This window comes from Vitis vinifera, chromosome 6 (assembly GCF_030704535.1).
Source record: "Vitis vinifera cultivar Pinot Noir 40024 chromosome 6, ASM3070453v1".
Lineage (NCBI taxonomy): Eukaryota > Viridiplantae > Streptophyta > Magnoliopsida > Vitales > Vitaceae > Vitis > Vitis vinifera.
In genome coordinates, this window is record NC_081810.1 from 13,284,252 (window position 1) to 13,297,353 (window position 13,102).

Here is a 13,102-nt window from a genome sequence, read left to right on the forward strand (position 1 = left end):
ATATATACCCTTATGTCCTCGAGCATACTCAATATTGGTTTTTGTCTTGCTTCAATAAGAGTTGCATTAAACAACTCACACAAATTGTTGAGTAACATATCATACTTAAATGATGTACCAAAATGGGATCTTGACCAATTAATTGCTAGCTTGGATGCTAACTAGTTATAAGTATTTCTATCTTCTTCATTCATCCACTCCATTTGTCTATTAAAAGTAGGCACATTAGAGGTGATAACTACTTTCCATACTCTATCTTTCAATGTTAGTCCCTTGAAATTTTGCTTAAAATTGTTATACAAGTGCCTCAAGCAATGTCTATGCCCGGAGTTCGATAATAATTTCTCAATAGCAAGCACCAACCCCCACACATACTTCAATTTGTCAAACCAATAAATTTCTCAATAGCACACAAAAATGAAAAGTAACAATAGTGGCATCCTAAAGTAAATGAATGCACAGTAGAAGTAAATTTTGTATGTATGGACAACCCCTAAAATCATGCAAATATCTACCATTTATTCATATAAACATCCATCATTTATTCATACAAATATCCATTATTTATTGATACAAATGTCTACAATTTATTTATGCAAATCAGCCCTTAGAATTAGAACAATATATTAAATGAATCCCAGAATAATAACTACAATTTATACCATTGACAATTCTAAGACCCTAATGTAGTATCAATGTTTCAAGCAATCATTCAATCACACAAATCCAAACAGTAAAATACTAAACTATAAAATGTAGAGTGACATCATCATATTTTTAACACATTAGATATCCATCATCAATAAAGTCATTATCTCCAGATAAATCTCTCCCAGCCTCTTTATAATCTGATCTACCTTTATCTTCATATTAAGGTGTTTGATCCACATTAGGTTTTGGTTATACACTAGTCCTAGAGTCTTCAACTTCACATAGAATTTCACTAGGCTAATTGCAAACATTTGAAGACCTAATCTCACCTTGAACAATATGTAAAACCTCTTTGTGCTTGATAGACACTTCTACTTCCTCATCCTTTGACAATGAGCTGCATATTTCTAAGACGGTTTCATCTGTTAAGCACCATATCAATTCTTCATTCTTATTAGCATAGTAATACCCTATGCAATCTTTATATCCTAATTGAAATAGCATATGATCCAACTCAATCAAAGACATTATATCTTTATCACAATTATCAACATAATCCATTTTTCCACCCTTATAATCACTTATTTTTTTATACAGGTTCAGTGTTGCCTCTAAATCGACCTCCATAATGTAGTTTGATAGTAAAATAGTCAGATTGGAAATCTTCAAACATATAATACATAATTCATATTAGGTAAATTGATAGATGCAAGGTTGATGAAAAGGAACAAAAATTAAAAGATTTCATTACAAACTGGAGATAAACACCTTTGAGAAGGAAAATTCTCAACTATGAAAAGGAAACTTAAACACCTAAATTTTTCCATTTCACAAAATTTTTCAACTATGAAAATGAAACCCTAACCCTAAACACCTAAACACTCAAAATTTATTCTCTTTGCCAATATTTTATTAGTCATAAAAGAAAAAATGAAGCAAAACATTGCAAGAAAAAAAATTACCATTAAAATCCATTTCAATCTAACTCTCAGTTCTTCGATGTCTACATTTGGTATTTAGGGCTTTTAAGGCTTGGAAGGTTAGGGCTTTGGAGAAAGAACGAACATGAACAAGGGAAGGAGAGTTGTTTAGGGCTTTTTGGGTGAATGAATTTACAAATCTATCCTTAATTAGTTAGTCACGTGCACAACACATGACATTTTTGTCCATTGAAACTAACATCATCCAACAAAAAAGGCAAAGTGTTGGTATTTAAGAAACTTTGAGTGTAATGTGTTTGATTTTAAACCCAAGGGGGTAATGTGAAAAATACGGGATAGGTTGAGAAGGTAAAGTATATTAAACCCTTTAATATTTTATTTCATTTTTTATTACCTGATAGATAAATGGATATGAAATCTAGGTTTAGATATAAGATGTTTAGCTTTACTACTTTATATAGATTTGACTTAGGATAGATAACAATGACAAAACCTTTGATAACTACGGATCAAGAATTACCAAGAATCTATAGTATCAAGGAGCGTGTGATTGTACCATCTCCTAAATCAAACTAACCTTAGAGGTATTTTAATGACCTAGCCTTTCATTCATTCCATTATGAGTCTAATTTCACTCATTATTTTCCTTTTGATCTAACCCTTGGTTTTCATGTTTCACCCCAATATGGTTTTCTAGCCTCTTACAAGTGTGTTCTCACATACACATGTCATAAAAGAATAAAAAAGACTCATTCTTGATTTCAAAGAAATTAAAAAAAAAAATGCTTTATTGAATAATAAAAAGAAAAAGAAAATAAACCAGGAAAATCATGGAAGTCCTTTTCTTTTTCCTCAAGAATTGTGAAGAAATCGCCCAATCTCTCTTCTTTTCTTTTAAAAGCTAAAATTGGAGTTTTTATAGAAAAAATAAAAGAACTAACTTATGGCATGCTCTTATTGGTCACTTATTTCCTAAATAATTACCTAAAAACAACTAAAAATACTAAAACCTTGATTTTTAATCGTGTAGGACCCATTTAGGGTTGATGGAGTGTCAAAAATACAATTCCCGAGATGGAGGAAGTAAAATCTTAAAGTGACAATGTATGATTTCAAAATTAGGGTGATTTCAAAAAGAATTTAGAAATCATAAGTTGAATTTTCAAAATCACCATTTCAAATTCGAAATGGTTCATTAGCTTTATTTAGTTATCTTCAAATGGTTATAACTTCTTCATTTTGACTCTGATTTATATACCGTTTAAATCGTTAGGACTCCTAACTCTTAAACTTCAAAACCATATGTATCTGACAATAAAAAGATTATGAAAAGTGCTAGAACAATTACATCAAAGTCAAGATATGTTCTTCCGTCAGGTTTAAGTTCTAAATTCCATTTTAAGTTTGATTACATTTGCTTCAAACCTCTTTCTTGAAGATTGCTTGCCCTCTAACTCTTTCCATAAAATTAAGTTCTCATATTTAATGCTAATAAATTCCTTATTTTGCCTTTGCATGGATCCTTCTCATGTCTTACAAGTGTTGAATCTCTTTTTAGGCATAATTGACTCCTTACTCTACTTCGGTTGAAAATTACTTTTATAACTTGCATCATTTTCCTCCTTTAAATATGAAATTAAGCTCAAAATATATGTTAGATCCATAACTAGGGTCTTAGCATTAATTTAAGTTAAGTTTGATGATTTAATCTTTTTATATTGCACATATATCATATATGTGCCATTGAAGCATAAATTTTGGCTCCAATTAGCGAGCACTTCTAATCTTTAGATTTGGATCCAATAGTTGTTTTGAATGTTTCTATTGCTAGGATCTAATAGCCCTAGGGATAGTAACATGCACCTAACAATATCCAGGGTTAAGGAATAGAGTAATCCAAGATTCCCTATATGCCCTTTCATGATATATCCATAACAATTATTCTCATGGTTCTTAGGCTCCCCTAAACTCTTCTTATTTTCTTATGTTACCTTAACATTACTCCATCTTTGTTGGTGTGATGTGGTTTTCTTTTTCTATGAATTTAAGGAATGATTAACATGAGTGTCATGGTACTAGAAATTCCTTCCATGGCTATGGCCACATCCTCGTCTACATCCACTATTATGGGAGTTTGTAGGGATAAAGCCCTTAAAAGTAAGACATGATGTAACAAAGTTAGACCTGAACTTCTACTTTTCTATCCATCATTTGCACTAATATTGATTTGAGCCTTTAAACACATATCACTTGCACTGTGCATGACTTGGTGGCATTAAGTTACACAAAGGATACAATTCATAAGTTCCTTACAAGAGAATAAGTAGTTCACAATCAGTTCATGGATTTAGGTAATATAGTAGAGGTTGTAATGCACTAACTCCTAATTGGAAGGATGAGTTATCTTAGCCTTTGGGATGGGTTTCCCATGGTGAGTGCACTAGTGCATATGGTTACCATTGGACAAGTCATACGGTGAATCATAATGTAAGGTTATTAGGTTGTCATGATTCACTAAGCTATTGTATTACATAGACTCTCAACTTTGAGAGGATATTGAACCAGTGTTGAAATCAATACATGAGGCTTTTTGCTATGGGTAAGACCCTAATATGGTCATATTCCCTATGGATGGGGTCATTATTGATGGAGGCTGGTGGAAATCGATATTCTTGATAAAGGCACTATGCTAGCTCATGGGATTAAGACAACTTGTCTCCTTAGGTAATCCAAAGGATGCATGATCATGAAATTTGTGGCTATCATAATTCTTTAAGTGGAATTTGACATATGTTCTTTATGAGTTAAAGTATATCAGTTAATTACATAATTTGACATCTAGCGTAGCATCTCTTACATTGTATATAACTTAGGTTCATTAGGAGTTGCATGGAAGATCCAAGTTGTGGGTTCCTTGCAAGTAGATGATTTGTTCACAATCAGTTTGTGGACTTAGGCAATTCATTTAAGGTTATAGTGTCCTACCTCCTAATGGGAAGGATAGTTGGTCTTGGCCATCGGGATGAGATTCCCATCATGAGTGCACTAGTGTGTATGGTTATACATTGTATTGGACTCACAATAAGTCATGATATAAAGCTATCGGGTAGTCGTGACTTTACCAAGCTATTATACTATAGTCTCTCAATCTTGAGAGAATACTAAGCTTGTGCAAAAGTTAGCAGTGGCTTTAACCTATAGGTGATATCATAAGTTGATCTTATATTCTTTATGGATTGGGTCGATATTGATGGAAGTTGGTAGCAATAGGTATTCTCAATAGAGACACCATGATATCTCATGGACTTTGAGACAGTTTATCCCTTTAAGTGATCCTAAAGACATATAATCATGAAATTTGTGGGCTCGCAATAATTCCTTTAGTGGAATTGGACATGTTTTTAGTGAGGTAGAGTATGTCATTTGATCACATAATAAGAGGGTCTATAATTCAAGAATCGTAGAGGTAGTCTTAAAAGGATGATAACTTTCACCTTGTTAGACTACAAACAACTAGTTCATGGGGAAACTGTACATAGTGGATAGTAGGTCATAGGTCCAAGCAATTGGTGTCTCATTGTAATATACATAGAGTATTTGAGTGCAATTGACTCTTTATAGTGAGACGTTGAGTTAATTTTAGAATTTGATTTTGAGGAAGCCAGTAATCCTATGGGTTCCAATGATCCCCGCTTTGAGCTCATATTACTTGATGGCACAATTTATGAGGGTTGGATGGGTTTTTAGTTCACTTTTGTGTATAAGGGTGTTTTGGCAATTACACAATTTTGCACAGGGATAAGTGAGTGGTATCTATGGACTGGGCTAATTGATTAATTAGGGACCTATATATTTGATTAATCAATTAGCAACCTATTTAAGCTAGATTAAGTGACTCAAGCCCATAATGGCCTTAAGTGACTTAAGCCTAGCAGAAAACCTATAAATACTCCTTTAGGGGTTAAGGTTTCTAGTTTTTTTCATTCTCTCTCTATAGTTCAAAGAGAGAACCCTAGCCTTTAGGCTTGAGATCTCCACCATTTTATTGCCTAAACTCAAGGAGAAGTCATCAGGTGGAAGATCATAGTGTTTACAATATCTACTATGACTTTGAAATATTTTATACCGATTGGAATAAATTCATAAACATTCAGATGAAAGGTATGTAACATTATTCTTTAGGTCTATATTTTCTATGGTATTAATATTGTTATTGAATACCTAGTTTTCCGCTACGATAAATTAAGAGAGCTTAAGATAGATTTTCATGCAATCTAACAATCCAAGGGATGAGAGTAGAGTAATTTAGGGTTTCCCAACATTTGTAACTTTGGCATTCGAGAGGTAATCTTGATTGGTTGATAGCACTACCATGTTAGATTACAAACACTAGTTTAGGGGGAGTTTGTATGCAATGAATAGTATGTCATGAACCTAAGCTTTAGCTCGTTGTAATTTCATAGGGTATTGGAGTACGATTGGCTCTCTTTAGTGAAATGTTGAGTCAACTTCAAAATTGGATTTTAAGGGAGCCAATATTTTCCTATGGGTCTTAGTGGTCCCTACTTGAGCTTTTAGTTCATGGTGACACATTTCATTTGAGGGATTTGGGTCTCAAGTTCATATGAGTGCATAAAGATATTTTGGTAAAAATGCAAGGTTGCATTAAATCTTATGAATTGAATTGCTGGATTAGGCTACTTAATTAATTAGAGTCTAATGAGGCTAATTAATTAGTTAGGACTCAGGTGGGCTGGGTTAGATGACTTAAGTCTAATTTGGGCTTAAGTCACTTAAGCCACAAGGAGCCATATATGAACCCACTTAGGGGTTTAAGGTTCAAACGTTTGCCATTTTCTATCTTTTAAACAATCATTAGAGAGAAACCCTAACCGCCCTCAAGAAATAAGAGAAAAGTCCACACTTTTCTTCTACTTATACCCATGTGAGGAGAGATTGGGTAGAAGAACATTGGATAAATGAGTTCTATGGTGTTTTTCGATATCTCTATCGACTTGAAAATGATCTGGGAACATCCAGATCATAGGTATGTATTTTAGCCTCTAGATCAAATATCTATTTTGGTTTTTATAGCTATAGTTTTTTGATGCGTTAGATTTAAAAAGTCTAAGGATAGATAGCATGCACCTGATAAGATCCAAGGTTAGGAAACAAGGTAATTCAAGGTTTCAAATAAGATGGTGTTGCATTCACTTCATGAAATGGTTTAGAATCGGTTGATTGAAACTAGTAATTTTCATCCAAAAGTCTTATTTTAGTTAATAACAAGAAGATATGATATTAAGTCAAAGTATTTTGTAAATCTATGTTCTCAACATTACTATTGTAGGAGTACATTCAAGGCATGAATTGTACTAAAAGTTTTTTCTAACATGCATTTTTTTGTGATTTTTCTTTGCACAACTTTAACTAAGAGTTGATTTTTGAAGTTATATTCATTAATCCTTTTGAAATCTCGCAACTTTAGGTTCATACAATCATATCGAGCTTTTGGGATAATCACAATTTTTTTGTGGTCATATTTTTCCCTCAAATTGCTCCAAAGAGTAAAAGGGTCATTTATCATAAAGACATTCATTTTTTAAAATTTTGTGGAGATGATGGTGAAGGAAAAAATTATTGATTTTGCGCAATCTTATACGGATGCTTGATTTCCTTTCTTGATCGTATTTTCAAGATTCATCATATCAAATATATATTTTAGCATCAAGGATCGAAGATAGATAATGTTTTTTTTTTCTCAAAATGTCAAATGCTACAAATTCAAGTTTTGTCAAGTTTAACATTATCAAAAAGCTTTAGAGTATCATGTTGATAAATAAAACATGAAGTGAAAGAAACAAAAAAAAAACAGAAATAAAGAGAAATGTAGAAGATTACTCTCAATCGGCATGTCAGATACAAAAGGCTTTTCCTTTTTATAAGCTTACAACATGGCTTCATTTAGTACTATAGTAGAACCTCAATAAATTAATACTCAATAAATTGTTAACATGATCAAATAATATTTTTTTCCAACCCCAACTTAGGGTTAGCATATTAAATTAATATATTTAATAAATTTATAAGATAATACATTATAGAAAAATCTGTATAGTTTCATATAGGACTCACGGTACAAATTAGTAATTTCCTAATATGTAACTAAATCTATACGGTCCATCTAGGAGGCCTTTTGTAAAATATGTGTCCAATTCTACTTATTTAAACAATGTATAAATACTTAGTTGGAAAAATAAGTGGATTCATGAATTTTACTTGTTCAAACAAAATGCACAAAAAAAAAAAAAAAAAAATAGTCCATGTTTGATTATAATAAAATAATATTAGATATAATATTTTGAAAATAATAATAATTTGATAAATAAATAATTTATTAATTAAAGGATAAATTAATAGATTATTAATTTATCAATTATTTGTTATTCACTTAATTAATGAATTTTCTTTGGTCTCAAGGCTATTAATTTATCAAGAGTTAACTATATATTTAAGATAAATAAATGAAGTCTTTAATTTTATTTTTTATTTTTTTAAAAGCATATTTAATGTAAATTACACCATTTACAATATATAGGTGTATTTAACACCTTGTCTATTATATGGTAGCTTAGAATATTTTATACTAGGGAAAATGATTTATTTGTCTACTTTTTAATGAAAAAAAGAAAATTAGAGGATAAGTCTTTAAATGCAAGTACTGGTATGTAAATTTATTTATGAAATACCATTTTATGGGCAGCATTAGAGAATTCATATATCATATGATAAAGATGAAATCTAAAATTTTGGCTAACTCTCAATTATTTTATTATCAATTTTGAAAGGATAAAAGAGGGACCCACTGTGCACATGGGCGCAGTCCATCCAAGCCCAAGCCCAACCCACTCCTCTAAATATTTTTAGATTTAAAAAAAAAAAAAATCATAACGATCACTTTTATTATATCCAATGGGATCATATACTTAGAGGATAAAAATGGCAGTGTGTTAAAACTTTTAGTACCTCTAAATTACTTTCAAAATTTGTATTGTTAATTTGAAATTCAATCGGCTGCCTTATATTCAAAATTCAATTTTTCCCTAATGTACAAGTTGAGGATGAACTCATAAAGGATACACAACCAACTATATCAATGTGTGCAACATCATCGATCAAATGATATTACGTATATATTTTCAAATATCAATGGCTTTTATTTTATATATTAATCTCACTTATTGGTACTTTTATTCAATTATTTAAATTTTATCATACATTAAATTATTAAGACGGAGAGTTTGATAATTGGATGACTTAGTAGGGCTTATTTAACGATAATTTTAATTTTAATGAATTAGATTTTAAAAATAAATAGTTTTTATTGAGGCAAACTTATTTTAGAGTGGAAGAAATCGAAGAAGAGAAAAGAAAAAGGGCCATTTGTAAATAATGTAATGTAACTCCACGACGGGATCAAGGAGGTTGAAGAGGTGGAAAATCCAATAAATATGACAATGGAAGTAACATACCCACTCCATTAATGGAAAAGGTCAAGGTCACTTCACCCCCTTACCATGTACACACAATACTCACTTCTTCCTAGCTCCTTCTCCTTCTCCACCTCTACCTCCACCCACGCCGTTAACTTCATTCACCAAAAAGGCCAAAAACAAGATAACCAAAACCCCAACGCCGTTAAAAGATGACGGACCCAACGTCGCCAATTCAATTTGTCACGATCAGCCCTCACCCCACTCTCCCCACATCTCTCCCCTCTACCTCGCCCCCTCCGCTCGCCTTCCCTCCCTCCCAATCCCCAACGCCCTACCGCTAAAACCCGCCCTAACCCCAAAAATATCATCATTTCCCACTTCGGTCTTTCTCAATTTCTGTTAAAATTACTTTATTTATCAGTCTCTATCAAATATCTCAATTTTTTTCTCAATGGTATCATCACCATTTGCAATATCTTCTGTGCTACTCCTCTCAATTCCTGTGCTTTTTCTTCTGGCGCCCCGCATCCTCCCTCCGCGCCAAATCCCCATTCCCCTTTCCGACGAGGTCGATGATCTGGCGCTCTTCCGCCGCGCCGCTGCCCTCGACTCCGCCCACTCAGCCTCCAATCTGCCCTCCTCCTTTACGCATCTCGGCGCCACCAACCCTAAGCTCAAGATCGCATTCCTCTTCCTCACCAACTCCGACCTCCACTTCGCCCCGCTGTGGGAACAATTCTTCAGAGGTAATGAAGATCTCTACAACATCTACGTCCACGCCGATCCAACCGTTCAGGTGGCTCATCCAGCCGGAGTTTTTGAGGACCGCTTCATCGCGGCGAAGAAGACGCAGCGGGCCTCGCCGATGCTCATCTCCGCCGCACGCCGCCTCCTCGCCACCGCCCTCCTTGACGACCCCTACAACGCCTTCTTCGCGATCCTCTCCCAGCACTGTGTCCCCCTCCATTCCTTCAGATTTGTCCACCACGCCCTCTTCGCGCCTCCCCGGGTCAAATCTGCGTTGTCGGTTGAGTCGACTCGGCTGCCGGTCCGGCTGAGGTACTCGAGCTTCATCGAGATACTCTCGAACTCATCCTCTCTCTGGAAACGCTACACGGCGAGAGGCCGTTACGCGATGCTGCCGGAGGTGCCGTTCAGCAAATTTCGAGTCGGATCTCAGTTCTTCGTCCTGACGCGGCGGCACGCGCTCGTCGTCGTCAAGGATCGGCAGCTGTGGAAGAAGTTCAAGCTGCCGTGTTTGAGAAGCGACTCGTGTTATCCAGAGGAACACTACTTCCCGACGCTGTTGTCAATGACGGATCCCAATGGTTGCACTCACTACACACTGACTCGAGTCAATTGGACTGGAAGTACACACGGTCATCCCCACACGTACCGGTCGGCGGAGATTTCGGCGGAACTCATTTACAGGCTCAGGCAATCGAATTCCAATTACTCGTATTTGTTTGCAAGGAAGTTCACACCTGATTGTTTGCAACCGTTGATGAATATCGCCGGCACCGTCATTTTCCGGGACTAAAGAGGATTGATGCCGGTATGTACAAAATACAAATGTTGTGATTTGGGTATGCATAGTGAGTTGAGCTGAGTTGAGTCGACTAGTGGTGGAGTGAGTGGAATCAGTGGTGGTGGTGGTGGTAGTAGTTTTAGGCTTTTTGCAAACCCTGGAAAGTTGGGGTATTTAGTTTTAGAGTAGCTGGAGTCAAACACTACTTTTCATGGATGAATTATTTTGCAACTTCAATTGTTTAAAATCCTCATCTTCATCTCTATAGCCTTAAAGCAACAGAATGCCACTCTTTTCGTAGGATGCCGAAATCCCACATTTTGGGATGAAAATCAGGCCATCTGAAATGGACTGGAAAAGGCGGGGGTGCGGACCCGCTTTCACAAAACTGGGGAGGAGTTATTTTCATTATTTCTCTTGTGGGGGAATTCATTGGAGTACTGGGGGGCATCCTACGATTTTTCTTTTCTTCTTTTGGCTTTTAACGGATAACGTGAAGAAAAATTTTGTGATAGGAATGTTGGGAGACTTGGTTGCACATTTCTTCCACCTCTCTCGTCCGTTGATTTTTAACTTCTATCCACATAAAACGTGTACAAGAATTACTGTGAAAATGAGGGAAATGGTTAAACATTTTGGGGGCGTGGAAGTTGTCAAAGTGGACCCACCTTGCAAGTTATATCCTTTGAACTTGTCGGTGGATTAACATCATGCGGGTGGTATGTGGTGGTCGACTGGTGACTCAGGGGGGGGATAACAAATTTTGGCTGTAATGGTCACTTGGTCAGTGGTGCGAGTCCTTTTGAATACCAGTAGTCTTTTCTTATTTTTTATTTCTTTTTCTTGTTAGAAAGATTTGTGATCTGATGGTGGGAATTGAATCAATTTGACAGGTGAAGTTTTGAGGCATACGGTGAGAAGGAGCGGGAATAAGGTTTTGAAGAGGCGTCAAAATGGAAATGCCCACAACCTAATGTAACCCGCCACCGCCAATAATAAATAAAAACCAACAACAATTGGTGAAAGTTGAAGAGAGAGAAACCAACAAGGTTCTAAGGGTGGTACATTTTTTGCTGAATTGTAACCATTGCAGCAGTAGAGGTGGAATTAGTCCTTTTTTTCTTTGTAATATTTTTGGGGGATATTGTACATAAATAGATTTATAAATATATATTATGGAAGGATGGATGGATGGATAGGTTTTTCTTAGAAGGAAGGAAAAACGATTGAAGGTGGGGATTGGGTTGAGATTCTGAAAGGCCCCCATTGCTTGGAACCTGGATATGGCATCTCCCACTTTGCTTCTCTTCCGAGCCTACCTTTATTTTTTTAATCATTCGTTTATATTTTCCTTTGCTCCATCCTTGGAAAGGAGAAGTCCCGGTGTTGGGTTTCATGGTTTTGTGATGTATCCAACCAAAGTTGTCCATGGGATTTAGCAATTCAAATATCCCATATACGTCTGTATTGATTATTATATCATATGTTATACAGAAAATAAAATATACAAGTACAATTTTGGTCTAAATGAAAATTAAACTGCTTGCATAGATGGGTATTAAGTTATCAGGCGCGTAGAAGGGGAAATATGCTGTAACTTCCATATTATTATTTTCACCCTTTACCCTCCCACCAGATGAAATCAATATTCTAAAAGCTTTCGGGGGAGGGTAGAGGGTACATAATGTAGTGTACTTTTTTGGTAAACCAACCACCACTCCATCCGTACCATCGGCATGACTCCCACGCCCACTACAAATTTCCTAATCGTGTTCTCTCCCCGTTGTCACCCTTACCCCTCTTTTTCTTCCTTCTACGCTTCTACCCTCTCCATTTCAAGTCGTTAGGCAGAAGAAAGTCACACACCAAAAGCACACTACACTTAGAAACATGTATTTTAATCTAGAAGCACCTTGCCCACTGTAGCTCAACGGTCTATATCATATGGTAGGATGGACCCATCATTATTGTATGGACGTGGACATTTTCCCTCTTCTTAATTCAAATGTGGACCAACCAAGCCTTTGATGATGAGGATTTGGTGGCCTGTTTTCCTAGTTTTGAATTGGAAAAAAGAGGGTAGATAGGGTATGTGTCACATGATGAAACCATTTTGATTGCTCCAATTGCATACCTCTAGTTGGTGGGTTTCACCATAATTAATTACTTCTCACATATGGCCAACATCATATCAAATATGGGTGAGAAAACTGGAGTAGGAGTGGATGGAAAATTTTTGTCAACATGGGATCAAGATTTTAAGGTTTATTGCTGCCTATGTTAAATCTCTCCTTTTACAAATTGGATGGGAGGGGCTGAAGACCCCAAATACCATCCATTTAAAATATGGGAAGGTTGAATGCAGGGCTGAAGACCCCAAACACCATCCATTTAAAATAATAATGAGTTACATCAAATCCTACAAAATATTACGTGCTTGTGAAATTAGCTTTACTCGGACTCATCCCAATAAGGTTTCTACCTTA

At 35.4% G+C, this 13,102-nt stretch overlaps 1 protein-coding gene across 1 annotated transcript; it reads left to right on the forward strand.

The window, feature by feature from the left end:
* Window positions 1–9,117: 9,117 nt before the first annotated feature.
* On the forward strand, window positions 9,118–11,921 carry LOC100241929 (glycosyltransferase BC10). Its single transcript, XM_002264318.5, has 2 exons — window positions 9,118–10,643; window positions 11,510–11,921. Exon 1 carries the CDS (start codon window positions 9,540–9,542, stop codon window positions 10,626–10,628), a length of 1,089 nt encoding a protein of 362 aa, XP_002264354.1. The 5' UTR covers window positions 9,118–9,539; the 3' UTR covers window positions 10,629–10,643; window positions 11,510–11,921.
* Window positions 11,922–13,102: the final 1,181 nt, after the last annotated feature.